At 29.8% G+C, this 18246-nt stretch overlaps 1 protein-coding gene across 3 annotated transcripts in view; it reads right to left on the bottom strand.

Moving 5' to 3' along the window:
* The window catches only part of LOC100880574 (uncharacterized), a 473391-nt gene that overhangs the window by 76173 nt on the left and 378972 nt on the right, over nucleotides 1–18246 (bottom strand). For all 3 annotated transcript variants that reach the window (XR_013040077.1, XM_076537883.1, XM_076537877.1), the window contains one exon: nucleotides 17389–17492. Coding sequence is in view for 2 of the 3 variants with exons in the window: in XM_076537883.1 (XP_076393998.1) it covers nucleotides 17389–17492 (104 nt within the window). In the remaining variant the exon portion in view is untranslated. The remainder of the gene's footprint in view (nucleotides 1–17388; nucleotides 17493–18246) is intronic.

Genomic DNA, 18246 nt, shown 5'->3' on the forward strand with positions numbered 1-18246 from the left:
TCACATATAAATAGCTGCAAAGCTTATTATCGCTTCTAATGATGTCTGCACGATGTTTCTTAGTTTATAACAAAGAATTATCACACATTAGGAGAAGAATACTAGTTCCATATCAATACAATCAGCTATCCGTGAGAAATATTTTAATGTTTCCAGAGAAATCGGTATGACATCGTACTATTCTAGTCTAGAAGTGGTAGAAATGTATTTTATTGTTTATGAAACTTCATCATCTTTCTAAGAGTTCTATAACACGGATCATTTTTTAAACACGACATCGAGGTTTGAAAAGATGTCTTATCATCCCAAGGTAGACATGAATAAAATCTAGAAATATATACGAGAATTCTGCAGTAGTAAGAATCAGTCATTCTTTTGTGTGGAGAATTTTTCAGGATTAACTGTTAGACCTTCACCATATTCAACCATCGCAGGCTCTTACTAGATTATACAAGAGTAGAGGTTTCGCAGTGAATTCTGGTACAACATGCACTAAATCCATAATTCACTTCGTACATTTTATTTACTAATGAAGCAGCATTCACAAGAAACAGAATCACGAATTTTCATATAAACCACGTGTGGGTAGAAGAATACCACTTCGCGATTATTCAAACAAATCACCAGCATCAATTTTCATTGAACGTATAGATGAATATAATAAGTGTTCAGTTACTTGGATCTTTTATTTAAATATTATTTGATTTAAGAAATCAAGTATTACGCGTAACACATGATTTCCATGATTTTACGATGTTGTAACATGAACGAACATGTCACAACAATTTTTGTATGGCATGCTTGGCTCTATGATTTATTTATAATGCTACAGTTTGTATGCCCTCAACGTTTGGCAATATTTAAATCGAAATTTCAGATGAAAGTGAATTCGACGTGGTGCATGAATTTCATGACTTTCAATCATTTTCACTTTAAATCTATTAACCTATACTTTCCTCTGGTTTGGAAAAACAGATAACAGCTGTAAATATGTTATTGGTATTATATTGACGTAACGATGCACTGATGACATGCTTTAGACATCGCTCAGACTGAGTGCAGCGTATAATTTTATTATTCAAAACTGTTTATGGCGATGTTCAGGTGTGAAGTATAGTCATAACCGTACCACATCTGGACCAATACGCGAATATAATACCCTTATTATATTTACTATCCATCTTCCAGTAAATTGCGAACGATAACGATTGAAACGTATTGAAAGTGAGCAAGACACGCGATAGGCTGAAAATGACTAAGGTTATATAATAATTACACCTTACAAGACTCAAAATTATAGGTAACGTTTCTTAAGAAAGTATGAAAAGGCAAAAAAGGATGCTATTGAATGTGTAAATTGTTGTTTGTAATTTATAACTTAAACATGTAGAAAAACATGCACAGTGGTCATACAGAAGCTTTTAAAGGTGCACACACATTATTAAAAGAATGTTTTATTTTCTTTAGACACAACAAACGTGTCAATAATGTAGAATAATATTTAATAATTAGAAAGGTTAATGAAATTTATTAACAAAGTATGACCGGTCTTAATTAATTAAATGCAACACAAATGGAACTTCACGAATTAACAAATTTCTCACGTCTCTATCTCACAATCTCTCACGAAGCAATGCACTCTTTGCTTTGCTCCCAAAAATATTCGATCACACCAAAAAGACAATCTTACAATCTTCTAGCAACCTTCATTACATGCAAACTTCAATCATACCATACGCAAGCTTCATTCATATTATGCACCCATGTTGATCATACAATTACATAGTACATACACATACACATACCACAATAAATATGTGGAAAGTAAAATAGTAGTACTTATGTGTTATAATTTGAAATATTAAGGACTTGAAAATTTTTTAATTTGCACCTATAAATTGAATCTAATGGGTGTTTTGAAGGTCGCACATTTCCTTTGTAAGTCATGTCAGTGAATTAAGCAAGTAGATAAAATAAATAAGTGTTTGCATTAATGAATTTAGTACTTCGCTCATGATTATATTTAGAACACACCAACATTTTAAATGTTTACTCTCTTCATTAATTTTCAACATTTCATTTACGAGGAAATTTAGAGAACAACTTCAATCTAAAAATTAATAATTAAAAAACAGTTGTACAAGCATTTCACAGGTTTGTTCACAAATGATCTCGTTTTGACTATTCAAGTATAAATCATTTGAATCTAACCACTGCTGGCATTATGATTCTACAATACATGTTTCAATGAATTAAAAATATCACTGTTATCTTGTTTTGTAGGATGAAGGAAATCTATCGGACAGCAATAATTGGTACTCTGGAATTTTTATGTAAAACTCACGTGACGAATTTTTACGCTCTCTGCTTCCTCTTTAATCTTCCTTGATTAATGGATGCGGCTCGTGTTGGGAATACATGTAAATTAGGGGATATGTGCAAAGTTGTAATTACAAAACTGTAGAGTGGCAATCTGGGTCGAATATTTTTCATTTGTTTTAATTACTGGCCAGGTGTTGGGATGGAACGACAGATATAGGTGCTCTAATTACAAGGTAGCGATAGCTCGTAGAAACAGGTTAACGCGTGTTTATGCCTGCAGTTTCTTCAATGTTACACTTGACAATATTATACTAGGTCTCTTCGTTCAAATTAACTAGACACGAGCATTAGATTTTTATCTCCTGTGTTTGACCTTCGAGAAATTGAAGTACAGTCGAGTCTAAATGTGAACGAGTCCGACATAATGTGAATAGAGCTTATGCTTTATTAAACTATATTGTTTATCGAAGTTTTATCATTTTCCTGAAATACTATTCAGTTATATTTCTATTCAAATTATTTGTTTTGAGATATTATGTTTCATTCATAGTTTTAAATGAGAATAGAATTGTTTAAAGCATCATGTTTCTGTTTTTCATATCTCAAAATAAATAATTTTAATAACTTTGTCAGTCAATAACAGTCAATAAACACTGTTTCCAGTGCTATTTACTGAACACATACTTTTAAAAGATTTTTCATAATTGATTAAAGGATGCATTTAAACTAAGAATATAAGTACTTATCGCAAATAACGTTTTGAGGTAATTCCTTTAGAAGAAGATATAGCATGAAACTATATTTCAGTGACCCTGTTATGGTTCTTTTGGAACGAAGCATTCTACTGTGTTGTTGTCTGGCAAAGTGATTGGCAAAGCAGATAAATTGTGTTTGAATAATACTGCAGTAAATCCTTGATTATCTGAACATTATTCGGCTAAGCTTGCGTTTATCCGATCAGTGTCAAATAACATGCTGATGCATTCTGTTTGAGCTGCTTTGCATGTATCAAAAAATGAAAAAGATATACTCAAAGGGTTAGTGCAGGTAGTAAAAAATCACGTCTTATTATGTTACGAGACTGTCAATTTTTTTAGCAGTGTAATAATATATTACTGAATTTTCATCTAAACTAATGTTAGAGTCTAATACGACATAATTAATTATACAATAAAAATTCGTAAAACCTGAATATATTAATGGTACATTAAGACTCACATAATCATTAATATATTCCAATTATATTCCTTTAACGTATCGGATGGAAAATGTATCAAAAATATTTTTCGAAGCTAATGAAAAAAATAATTGTTTCGTTAATAACTTCATAATGTATTTATATTTTAGAGTAAGAAATATGTTGTAACTAATTTTATGGGTATTTTGAAAATATTAAACTGTTACCATTTTAATTTTTCTAATATGTATCAGATTTGAGTTCCTATCTTTCAAATATTAATAGAGCAAACGATGATTTTACGATGCAAGGAAGACATAGGATGATACAAAAGGCACGAACAGATTTGGAAAAATTAATAACATCATAAAATTTAACTTTTTTCTCTTAAAACCTATATGGTGATGTAAGCAAAGTTAAAGAATTTTATTTCATATAGCACTGATAGTCTGAAGTTAAGCAGCTAAAAATATAATATAATTATTTCAAACCCCTTAGTAACTGATACGACTTGTTGATGTAAGTAATGATCCACGTTTAAAATATTTAATGAATTATAATTTTTTAAAATGTATAATATATTATAAAATATAAATTTTAAAGAGAATTAAGGTAATGACCGAAAATTCGCTGATATAAAGAATATCGCGAATTTGTTTCCAAATAAAATATACAAAATAATAAATCATGTTAAACTAAATGAAGAAGATAAAGTAAATATTAAGCAAAAATATTAAATAAAAATATTAAATAAGATCTAAAGAATTGAATAAAAGTATTAAATAAAATCTAAAGTATGAAATTTGTCTAATTGATTAACTAATGAATATTAAACAACCGAATAAGCATCTGCTATGAAACTATCTAACAGTTGACCGTCAAATTTTTCATTTCAAATTGTCATTTATCTAAAAGATTATTAAGATACTAATTATCACTTGTCACGTATTTCTTGAATTTTAAATGAAATATTAAAAAATTCGTAGAGTACAATATAGTTCGATATTGTGTTCGATATTGAACAAAAAGTTGATTGTATAGCTCCTGATGTGCTTGTTACGTTCTGACTGCTTAACAACTCGTAAAAAAAGAAATAATTAACCGATCTATCAACAGGTCGTACAAGTCACACGGCCCACCAGTAGATTGCATGGGAACCATGAAATCAAGCAGTTGATCATACGGGAACCATTCTGTGAAACATCACTTGATTGACTTCAAACTGTTACTCTTTACGTCGATGTTGCTTATCTCCTATCTTCATCTTCACTTTTGTACGAAAGAAACACGTCCAATAAATAATTTCCCTTTCTTCTCAAATGACGATGCACAAAATGCAACTATATTCCGCGAACTGAACATTCGATCCGGAAATGAGATAGCAGGGTCGCAACCCTTTACTTCCAGTCACTCAATCATCGAATGATTTACAATGTAGCATTGTGTATTGTAATCGAGACATTGCACGCGATTGACGGATATATCGATCTTTCTTCAATTTCTTAAGGGATACTGGCATACACATTAACTATCAACGTAATGGCTTATCTTTTTTCAAATCAGTCTACAGGACGTAATTTTCATTCCTTCGATTCCCATCTAATAGCAATTTAATCCTCGAGCGATCTGTCCAATCTGTATTTTCAATCTTGGTGCTAACATTTTTGTGCTTTTGACGAAATGTACAACCTAACAGTTTTAATACTAAAATCGGGGAACTTCGTTACAGCGAACAGAAAATCTAGTTAACAATTTGTATCATATCGAATGACTTTTTAATAGATGAATAGTTATATAAGAGAATAAGTTACATATCCATATAATATAATGTGTATGTATAGATACATATATTTCTCACAGACATGAAAGATATAGCACCTAAAAACGTTAAAAAAGATAGTACTTCGGATCATTTGTGATCTCTAATTACGAATTACACATCAGACGTCGTAGCAAAGTAAAATTTGAAGAAATCGATTTGTTTGGGAAGGTTATATAGATTTTAACTTCTACCGTAAATATAATATTGATGATCAAGTTATAATATTCAAATGGCGGATGAAATTTGTATTTCCATAATTATTTAGACATTTACAAATGTATTGGTAATATTACATGTTTGGGCATATGCATTTGTCCTCATATGCGTTCTTACGGTTAATTTTTCTGCGTCAGCGTTGAGAAAGATGTTTCACGGTTGATAATTCTAGTAGATTTTAATCAATTTCTATTTTATGCTATCTATCGTTCGAATCTTAATTTTCTCGTACGCATTTGTGTCAACAGATTAAGATTTGAGGTTTCAGAATCTGATAAATTAATTAAATAGTAAAAATATTACTGATTAGTGCTGGGCCAGTAAAAAAAATTATGAGAACGCTATAGACACAGACAAGCACATTTGAATATGTAAAATCAGCTGCATACGAGGTGTGACCCAAAAGTAACGAGACTGGTCCAATAAATCATTGTACCTGCAGAATCAGTTCTCCGTGACATTATCACCTTCAAAGTAGTCCCCTTCAGCATTCACACACTTATGCATTCGGCGCTGCCATTGCATGTAACAATTCTAGAACGAGGTTTTTGGAAGTCCTTTCGGGAGATTCTCCGTTTTTGCCTGAACCTCTTCAGCTGAGGTGAAATGGGTTCCCTTTAAGAAAAATTTAACTTTAGGAAATAAAAAAAAAGTCGCATGGATCCAAATTAAGTGAATAAGGAGGATGCTCTATCACAGTAACATTTTTGCTGGTCAGAAACTGCTTGACAGACAATGCCGTGTGAGCGGGTGCATCGTCCTGGTGCAACAGCCATCCATCGCTCCACAACTGTGGCCTTTTTTCCCTAATTTTTTCACTAAATCTTTTTAGTACTTCAATGTAATAGTGTTGGTTAACAGTCTGATCACTGGGAAACCACTCAATCATTACAATTCCATTAATGTCGAATTTTGATTTTGACATGCGTGCTTTTTTGGGTTTTGGGGATCCTGAAGATTTCCACTGCATCGACTGGCGCTTACTTTGTGGATCATAGGTAAAAATCCATATCTCATTACATGTTACAACAGATTTCAACAAATTTTACAAGAAACTTGATGTTTATTCGCTGTTCGGTTTTTACGTTAGACATTTTTCCGGCAGAATGCAGTTGCACGTGTTCACTAAATAACGCAATACTTCCAAATGGTATGACCGATTCAATCGAAATTTGCAACATGGATAGAGGAGGTATGTGGGATGATGCCACAAAAACAATTGCTGCCAATTCCATTGTTTTTTCAAGATACGCACCGAGTCTCGTTACTTTTGGGTCACACCTCGTATGTGTGAGGTCTCCCAAAAATTGTTCAAATACTAGTTTCAATCTTTTATATTACATTTGTGGTGCAAATAAAAATGTAGTAACTCGAAAATTTAAAGATTTGGATATATGTATAGGCAATTCAGCAATTCTGACAAATTCGGAAAATTGAGAATATGAAAATATGGAAATTTTGCTATTTGCAGATTTGGAAATTTGAGATTTTTAAATTTTTGATATGAAGATTCCGAAATTTTGTGACTTGTTAATTTGGTAATTTGGTAATTTGGTAATTTTGAAACTTGGAAATTTAGTAATTTGATAATTTGGAAATGTTTGAATTCAGAAATTGGGGGACTTGAAATTGTGTACCTATGGACTTGAAGTATTGTGGATTGGGGAATTTGTAAATTTAGGAATTTAGAAAACTGACAATTGAATAATTTGCAAATTTAGAAATTTAGAAACCTAGAAGTCTTAAAATATAGAAACTTGATAATTAGCATTAAAAAAGTTGAAAAACTTTTAATTATACACAATTTTCCAAAATCGAATATAAGCAAGGATTAATCTTCCTTCCATATTTATTCCTATCTAAAACCCTATGTTGCACCAGACACTTACTTTCACAAAGTATAAGTACACTCCAGTAATGGCTATTTTGTTTAATATTTTTCAATATAGTTCAAGTACATATGTTTAAAATATAAAGTATGTTAAAATATTGTCAGTATCGTTTTAATAATAGTATCGTCGCTGGAAAATGTATTTTGTATTTGACATCTAATGACATATTGATAGCCGTAATTTATGATTTTAATCGATACTTGAATTTTTTTAATCGTTAAATCGTTCCAGTAGATGTGAACAATGCCGTACACGCATAACGATCATAATTGGATTAAAACATGCCAGTCGATCGGACCAATGTGGTGGCCAGTATTTATGCATTATGTATCGTGAAATAGCAAAATGCCAGGTCTGTAATTATAACGCTATCTTCCGTCCAGCTGAAAAAGCGATGATCATCTCATCGATCACTAATAGGTCTGCAAATTTCCTTTTACACATATCGCCTCTGATCAAATTGTTAAATCATCGATCTTACTATGTATTTAAACTAGCAATCTTCGTTTATTTCTTCTTTTAAATTTCATTTTGAAATTTAACATCTTCATTGTGACAAAAATGAGAATCTGCATAATTAATTACTTGCAGATGAATGAATTGAATTTTCGACAGACTTGTATTCACAATACACGCTTTTCTTTAAAATACAATATAATTTAATAAACAAGGTTCCAAATTAATAATAATTAATAAACTGATTAAAAAATATTTATTTTAATTTTAATAAGTATTAATTCGTGACCAATATTAATTTCAATCATCAGTACTGGTTAGTACTCAAACAATTTTAATCATGTATAATTATTAAACAAAATCATTTTATTACAACTTTTAAATAATATTATGACATTTAAAATTTTTCTTACAGCAGTTACGGTGCCTTTCTGTAATTTTTAATTACATAGGTAATTCGTAGTAGCAGAAATCTGTAAACAGCATTTATCAACAACGATCTCATTCATAACCTCGTAATGCCGGAAATATTGAATAGCAAGTTTCACTAGATTCATATTCCTGAATTCATTCCTATCTCCGAAGTTGCGCGTAATATGTGCACAACAAGATGAAATGTTGTTCTAGAGTTTTCTACAATCCTTGTTTGATTTGGTGAGACGTAAATTCACGAGATCAGATATCGATCTCTTACCGCTTTTTCGCAAGCTACAACATGTTGCCGTACAACCTAACTCGTGTTTAAACGGTAATTATACAAAAATAAAGGTTAAACTGTCGCTTTCGAAATTGATTTACATGCACTGGTGTTCGATATGTATCATGTATCAAGCTTGCTTTCAAACTTTAACGTATAGACTTTGATAAAATATCTTGTTCAAAAATCTAGTAGTAGCTCTACTTAACACATTTATTGCCACCTTCGGCGGTCGTAGAAACTGTGTGGTCATTTGTCATGTCCTTTACGTCGACTGACATAATTTCTTATTAGATGTTTTTCTTATTTCATTCTCGAAGGATCAATATTATGTATTATCTATATTGAAATATTGTTAATTGAATATTATAGGCAGAGGTGACAGGAAAAAATACTCTCTCCCTTCTTGGATGAAAATGTGTTTTTTCCTTCTATCCAAAAAGAAAATTGCATATTGCACTCTTCTTTATAAATGAAACAATTAAATTACAAATATTAATATTTTGAATGTAAAAATAAATTTAACATTCGTTTATAGTAATGTTATAAAATTTGACTCTCTCTGATAATCTGTTGTTAACTCATAGTGCTGTTAATATTAGATAGTCCATGCTGTTAATACTATTAACATTTATTAACAATTCAGTTTTTCTTCATAGACTCAAAGTACTATTTTTTACAGTAAAATACATCAAACAATGAAATTATTTTTAAATATATTATTTCCTCTTAAAAAATAGTCAAATATCATTGGTCTCTGTTGTATATGATGTAATATAAGACCAGAAAAAGTAATTCTAATTTATATTCACTTAATTTAATGCTAAACCTACCGGTGTATAATGCGCATTTACTTTGAAATTAAAAATGAAATTAAAAAATAAATACACAAGTGACAAGAAACATAAGTAAATATACATATTAATTGTTTACCTTGCCGAGCATCAACACAGATTTCAAGAAAACTGCTTTAACAATTTTTTTAAATTGAAATAAGTGGTTTGTTTGAGCTCTTTGGTAGACTAGTAATTCCAAAATAGTGTGAATATTTTGAAAGTAATCAAATTAAAGGAAACATTATGAACGTTAACAGTTATGAGTACCTCTTTTGAAATTTGTTGTAATTACGCATTCGCTATATGAAAGCAATGCCTTAAAACATTAAAATCTTTTGAATGATGTAATTAACACAAAATACCTGCCATATTATTCCGAATATACAATTTATATTTTGAGTAGAATTATTAATATTAGATTTACGGAACCCGTCCAAATGATGGATCTTGGATTATTATTTTAAATTACACATGTTATTAAGAAGCATTTGCCAAAATATATGTTAACCTTCATCGAAATAAAGAATCATTGTAGAAGCTAGTTTACGTATTATCGATTATTTATTTATTTTCATAATTTAGTTTTTAAATATAAGTGATTATTAAAGGTTTGTAAATTTAGGTTTAAACGGAATTAAATAACTCACCGAGGTTACACGGCTGTCTTGGGTGTCTGATAGCTAATCAACACAACACGAAAATCTAAGCAAAAGTTGCTGGGAAATGTCGCCAGTAACATATTAATATTCTACTAAATATATGGGCGAGATAATAAAATAAAGCTGAGCACTGTTCCGCGTAATACCCGAGGTAAATAGGTACCTGGTATTTTCAATCATTTATCATTTGTACGAGAAGGATGATCGATGAATTAGTATGCGTACTATTTATGACAAACTAAGGATCATTTCACCGTCAATTAGCCAGGTAACAAGGATTAAATGGGGGAGGCTATTGATACGTTTGACATAATGAATAAATAGTAATTAATATACTTATGATTTTTATAAATAGTAAGTTATTAAATGAGAGACGGCTTTTTATAATAACTTGATAAGAGAGAGAACAGTCATATATATGAAACTTGCTCTTTCTTAACGTGTTAACAGTTGCTGTCACGTATTTATAATTTCAACCTCTAAGCTATTATGATTCTTTAGCTAGTATCAAATGTTATTTGATGTTTAAAAATTTGTAAATTTAGAAATAGTTTCATCAAATTTAAAAAATGTGAATATTTTGAAGTTTGAAAATCTTTAAATTTAAATAAATTTGGAAATACTATAATACCAAATGTTTAATTTTTTAAACCTCTGTATTTACATGTTTACACATTTTAATAACACATACAAATTTTAAACTAATTATTTAACAATTTTCATATTCTCAAATTTAGAAATTTAGTAACCCAAATATTCAAAAATTTAACAATTTATGAATTTAGAAATATAAAAAAGTACAAATGTATTAATTTTGAAATGTTTTAATTTAGTAAAAATTAAAAATTAAAAATTTGGAAATTTAAAAACGAAATATAGAAATTCCAGTATTTCGTTTGCAGGTACAGTTATACAATTATTATTATTTTACTACGTAATAAACTGACCATCATATTGGTTTTAAGTTAACTACCATAATAATTGCCATCTATTAATTCTTGGTTATGCCATAAATGTAAACATTATTTAATAATATTAAATGGTTCGTTGGGCAAGTAAGACTGTAGACTGGAACGCCATTTTCCGTAATGGAAGAAAATAAACTAAACTAAACTAATCTATAATTAAATAATTGAGAAACAGTAAAAGCACAATTCTCTAGCATTATAATTATACCAATAAAAGAAGATTGGTAGTTTCAATCTTAAATTTAAAAACTAAGTATCCCCAATAATTGGTGCATTCGACATACCATCGCTACACATATCAATTTAACAATGAACGCGTTAAAGACGAAACCACACATGAAGATATATCATTTTAAATTTTTATCGCCATCTCCCACATAAAACCTCAATTTCACCGGTCGTAAATACCAATTATACAACGTCCCGTATATTACCAGTCATTTCAAAAAAATACTTCATCACGATTCAACGACTTCCCACTAATAAACCAAGCTATATTCGTCTTCTAATCAACGTGCATCATCTGCATAAATATCTTATACAACCAAAGACCTACATACTTCACCTATAAACTGAAAATTTCTCGGCAACGGTATCGAGCCAAACTCTTAACTGCATGAATAATAAAACAGCTCTATCAATGCAAAATCCCCAAAGGTATAAGCAAAGTTGCTCGTTCAATAAATTCACATAGCCAATGGTCGAAGATCAACACAATATGCAAATACTTGACAGTCTTTATTTATTAGCGAAAAGATCGAAGAAATTCCAAGGGAAACAGATCAATGATACGACTCTCTCATTCGACGTTTCTTCTATTCGATACGGTTCGAGGCGTACCACTCGACATTAATGAAATGCGGTTCTTAACGAGACTAGTTTCGAGCTGGTTGTTTAACCACGTCTTTATTTCAATCTCTGCTTGTTTCTATCGGTCTAATCGCACCAGCATCGAAAGTCACCTCGAGAATCCGTGACATTCATTCGGTTTCACATCCGCTTTACGAATACGACAGGTAACATCGGGCTACCTTCGATCGTGTTTTGCCCTGTCCCTTCTTCTCCTTGCACATTATCGCGATGGACGTCCGCTTTGATTTTGTTTCGTTCAATATCTCTATGTTTGATCGAGCCTGAGTACTGGAAGGTTAGTTGAACACTCCACATCACTTTCGAATTCTTGACATTAAGATGAATTTATTCTTCGTTTAATGCATACCGAGCAATTTTAATCTATTCAACGTGACGTCTGTCTGATCGTTTGATTTTCAAAGAAACACTGGCTATCTGGTAATTCATACTGTTTCTATTGTGTATAATAGATTTTTGCAGATGAAATGATTCATTTATTTGTAACTACCTGAATTAGCTGCATTACCGGAATTTCAAGTATATTAACGCGATTCTTGTTTGCTCAACAGAACTGTATACGTTTTCTTCGTGGAGTGGTCAATGTGTTCATTCATACGAGTAAGGCATATTTTATCTTCTTTATATTTTTCAATTAAACATTATGAGTCGCTACCAGTTATTGAATTTTCTGTTTTATAAGAGAAAGCATGCGATTTGTTTTCTACATAATTTTAAGACATATATACGTTTGTATGTTATTAACAAGTAAATTTGTGCAAGTTACGGTGTACACTATTTTATAAGAATAGCCACTTCTCATTTTTAAAAATCTGTTTTCGTCAGTAATATCATAATGAAGTTGTCTCGATGCAACGATATTTCTATGGAACTTGACTAATAGCAATAAACACTGTTTTTTCTTCTTCGCTTCTGACATAATTCGTTGATAAATTGATTCTCAAATTCATTAAGAACTTGATGTGCAAATTAATTATTTAAAATATTTGAAAGTGAGTAACCCTATTTCAGGTAAAAATCTTATTTACAAAACTGTGTTAAAAATAAAAAACTATTATTTCTTAAATTTTCTCTGTATTATGTTGTAAATATACTATATAAACTAATAATGTACAATATGTGTACATTGAAATTATTAAAAACATTTTTACTTCTTTTTAATTACAATTTTTTATTTTAAGTTGTTATAATTTATAAGTTAACAACATTATAATTTCTTTTGATCAAATTAGTAATACACAAAATATTTGTTTATTATTATTTTCTTGTTACTATCATTCTTGTTATAAAATTTTTCTACAGATCCAGAAAGAATTAATTAATATTGTAGAGAGTGAAGAAGAAATGAATTTGAAACTAAAGATTAAAAATTGAATTAGAAGGATAAAGAATAAGGAAACTAAAACTTAATGTATCAACGTGTCTATCGGTGATAGAATGCATGATATAACAATATTATAAATTCATAATTGCTATAATGAAAAGTACTACAAATAGCCATTAATGTTCTATTTATATTCAACAAGTTTTAAAAACATGAGAACAACTTTTTATCTGTCGAACAATAGTTTCTAATGAATTATGAATTATTCATTCTAATCTAAAGATCTTGTTCCACAGTATTTCTATTAATATTTTTATTATTATATTTACAATTTCATTTTTCAGAATTAAATTAATTAATCCTTTGCAATGGAATGACGTGTCCTGAATATCAGAAAGATAAAAATGATTACAGAAATGAGGAAACAGAATAGAAAATTGAGAATACTGAATATAGAAATGAGAAGACAATACAGAAAAACATGTGAACGATTTCACCATTTGATATTATTTGCCTTTTCCTTTCTGATGAGAATCATTTACTAATACTTGTAAGTAGTGAATTTATTTAAGAAGGTATAAGAATAACTGTATTGGTCTTCAATTTTCATTCACATCTGTCAATTAATTTTCAGCATAAAAGGTTAAAATACAAAACGAAATACAAAAATAATCTAGAACCAACAATAAAAGAGTCAAAAATTCGATAGTCGATAATCAAGAGTCAAAAATACCACATGCACAGTAGTAACTATAAGGTTAACAATTCCGTCAAAATCAAGTGGTAAAACAACAGATTGATCAGCTCCTCGTTACATTCAGTCGATAAATCAAGATCAGGACTGTAACGATTGATCGTAAACAAATCGTTCGCATCCAAACGAAGGAATCTCAGATCGAATACAGAATAATTAACACATTTTGGAATCGAATCAAGTTCCAATATTCCTGTAACAGACAGGACAGATGGCGGAACATGGCAGAAATCACCAAAGTGACAAGATTAATCAGCCATTAAATGTTTCCTCTTGTGAAATGGTACACAATCAAGAGTGTATCAACCTCAGGAGAATGCATTCCTTTTGTTTGTTACTAGTTACAGGCTACTCGATGGAAAAATAACGAACGAAACGGGGAACGATAGTAGTTAAGGGCTAAACCTGTTTCTCAGACTCGCACAGCTGCTCCGGTATTTCGATCAAACGTCATTGGCATTAATTAAGTTTTGAAAATGTCGATAAAATTGATAGGAATTAAACAGCACCGACTCGCTCTATCGCCTACAAATTCGTGGATATGTAGTGGAAATTCAATCATCTCAATCTGATACACTGGATTTCTGTTTAACAACAAATGATACCACTTTAGTTGAATATTAATTCACTTGGAAATTACTCACAGTCACTATTTTTAATGTGTTCATCATATCATCCAGATTTGGATGACGCATTTTATATTTGAGTAAATCACTTATTTTATAAAAGTAGTTTTAGTTATCCATTGATAAATAATATTATTAAAGTCTGAAGATTTGCTAAAAATAACTAAGTATTTTCAGAGCAATCAACCAGATGTATAGAGAATAAGATTGCTATGTATTAATTGGGATTTTTGAGTTTAATGTAATACGTCTAAAATGTTAATAGAATAATTAAGGTAAGTATTTTTGAACTATGTCTATAGTGTGTAAATATAGTCAAACAGACAATAACGGTAAATAATAATAGAGAAATAATTACTCCACTAGAACTACCAACCAGCCAGCATGATTTCAAGTTTCACTTTATATTACAAAATTTTGTTGCCGTATTTTTATCGAAATATTAATCGTATTTTGCTGAGATAAAAAATAGTTGTATATATTAGTTAATGTTTCAGTATTTACTTTTTACATTTTATTTTTAATTTAAAAGTGTGCATTAAACGCTGGTAGTTCTGGTGTGAAATTTTTTAATTCAAACTTTAAAAATTGCTGTCTGTCAACAGTAAAGCTACCTTCGAATGCTGGGTTAAATGCTAATTCATCAAAGTCAGAACTTTCGTAATTTTCGTAAGAACAAAATTTATTGTGACTAATTTAGTTTGTCATGTACCATTTTCTAAAGTTCTTCAAATGAAATATCTTGAGATTTCGAATACTCAAAGCTTCACAATTCGGAAATTTTAAAGATCATAAGTCCCAAATTTTAAGAATTGTAAAACTCCTAAGTCTAAAATCGCAATTACGAATTTCCAAAGCTTCATAACTTAAAAGCTTAAAAATTCCGAAATTCTAAACTCATGAAGTTCCATTCTCATTCCCAAATTGTAAATGTTAAAAATTCCAAAATCCTAAATTTCGACTTCCTGCAAGCTTAAGCTTTCATAATTCCAAAATTCCAAAATTCCAAAATTCCAAAATTCCAAAATTTCAAAATTCTAAAATTCAAAAATTTTAAAGTTCTAATAACAATAAATGTGAATTTATTTGCACTTAGTGTATGGTACAAGTTCCAAACCAAAGTACGCTTAGAATTTGGTGTTTATTGTGAAATCGCAAGTAAAAATATTTAATATTAATCCTATTTAATATTAGCATATCAAAGAGCACTCTTAAGAAAATATTCTGGCGTGAGGAGCGCTAAGAGCACACTTTCAGTAATGAGAGTCTGTTACAATTACCATAAACATCATTGCAATTACGTGGAATAGGATATTTTCAACTGTAAAACGACAGTTATAGTAAATCACAGAAGAATACGTTCATTTAATATGTTAACGGAAATTGGATTTAATTGTTAATTTCACACTTATATAATAAAAGAATAATATATTACTGCAAACCTTCCTTCCGCGTGCGAACACGTACTATTAATACACGCGCAGGAGATTAAAGAACAATTAAATATTAAAAGAGAGATCCAATGTGATAAAATTAAATGAATCTACATTCATTAATTTATAGTTTATTAGAGCTTGATCCCATAAAATAATAATTTTTATTTCATGCTTCATTTTATTTCTTTTTAAAGTATACGTGCATTGTATAATATATAAATTGTACATTCTCCACTCTATTTTGAAGTTCTTCAAAAAGATATTTTCTTTTTATTAAGTGTGCAGTATTCTTGCGTCAGAGTTGATTCTATGTAATGTTAAAATATATTTTTTACTAAAAACTTTACTAATATACATATATACAGTACTTTTATAGTGACAAAGCACGGGAGATATGCGCTAAATATGTATCTTTAGCAAATACGATGGATTACCAGTAATCAGGGTGGGCATTAAGTACACAGATTGTGTATGTAAAATATTTTATATCTACAATTCTGCTATGTGTGGAATTTTATATCTAAAAATTTGGCGAACTTGTGAATTTTTAACTTAATAAATTTTTTAATTTAAATTTTTATAAATGTACGAACTTTAATATTTCATAATTACCAAATTTACAAATTTTTCAATTCGAAAATTTTCAAATCCAGACATTTTCAAATCTCCAATACATTAAATTCTCAAACTACCCTATTTTTCAAGTCGAAACATTTTGTTTTTCAGCAAACATGTAACAAAAAAATTTCAAATTGGAATTGTTCAAATTTCTAAACTTTCAAATTTTGAAATTTTCAATCTCCAATGTGAATTTCTGAACCTCTATATTCCTAAATTTTTTAATTTCCAAATCTCCAAATGTCTAATTTTCAAATTTCCAAATTTTTGTTTCTACATTAAAAAGAAAATCCTCTGCGTCTTTAATGGTAATTCATACATCATAAAATGTATTAAATGTGAATACTTTTATAAGTTCCTGTATGTAAAACACGTCGCTATAGTATATACTGTTTGTTCTTTCCAGGCTTCCATTAAATTGAAGGCTTCAGCAGTGAAACGTTGCAATTTAGTTCAATGATATGTGTGCTACAAGGTTTTATCGATAATGTTTCTATTGTTCAATCGAAATTCTCATCTTTGGAAGTATCAGAATTCTAAAACACTGAACTTTTTGCATATCTGTAGTTGAGATGTCGCGATAACGTATCATGGAACAGAAACGATCGACGTCGCATGATGCCCTTGCCCCTCGATTTTCTTCTCAAGGAATGCTCTGACCGTTGATTTTATCGAAAGGGAAGAACAACATTTTCTGATAGACAGCTTGACTTACCGAGCCGTAAAGAAGACCACACGAATCCATACACAGGTACAGGCAGGTCGCAACACCTTGAATCCTCAGTTGACCTCTGGACACCGACGTTCGTTGAAATATCGCTGTAACAAGTAGAAGAAACAAATGAACGATTACCTTTTACTCATTTCATTACACTTTATGTTAAAATGCTCAATACACTATACATTATTAATGGAACGACATATGCTACTGAACGTAGACAAATAATTGAATACAATTAAAATTTGCTATTATATTCGTCAACCACCACTAACTTCATATTCAATAAGTTTACTGTGCATAATTATGTATAATTACTGTACATATGTTTTATATTTAGGACATTTAAAAGATATTACAAAAAACTTGTAGTATCAAATTGTCGTTTAATTTTAGTACAGTCGATCGAGTAAATGTTAGCAAACAGCAAGAAAAGATAATAAAATGAAAAAATCTTTCCTCATATTATAATTCTTGAAATAAGGGTTATTTAAAAATTCTCAAAGTACCAAACAATGATTTTAAGTTTCAAATTCTTCTAATTAAAATATTTGTTGAAAAAACATAGCAGAGATTAACTGAACTACGCATACATAATACGCATACGCACTGCGTATCTCTACATCGTTCGAAAAAATTTTTGCACTTTCTCAACGAATACTTTAACTAAAACGAAAAAATACTTCGACTTATCTAGATCAAACACGTAATTGAATATAGCTACAAAAAATGTCGGTCTATATTTGTTTGCCGTGAAAATAGCATTCTCATAAGTCCTATTGGTGAAAATAAAAAAACGTTACATAAAGTTCTGCCGTAAATATTTGATTGCAATGTTATAATCAAGTGTCAACG

The sequence above is a fragment of the Megachile rotundata genome, chromosome 1, assembly GCF_050947335.1.
Source record: "Megachile rotundata isolate GNS110a chromosome 1, iyMegRotu1, whole genome shotgun sequence".
NCBI classification, from domain to species: Eukaryota; Metazoa; Arthropoda; class Insecta; order Hymenoptera; family Megachilidae; genus Megachile; species Megachile rotundata.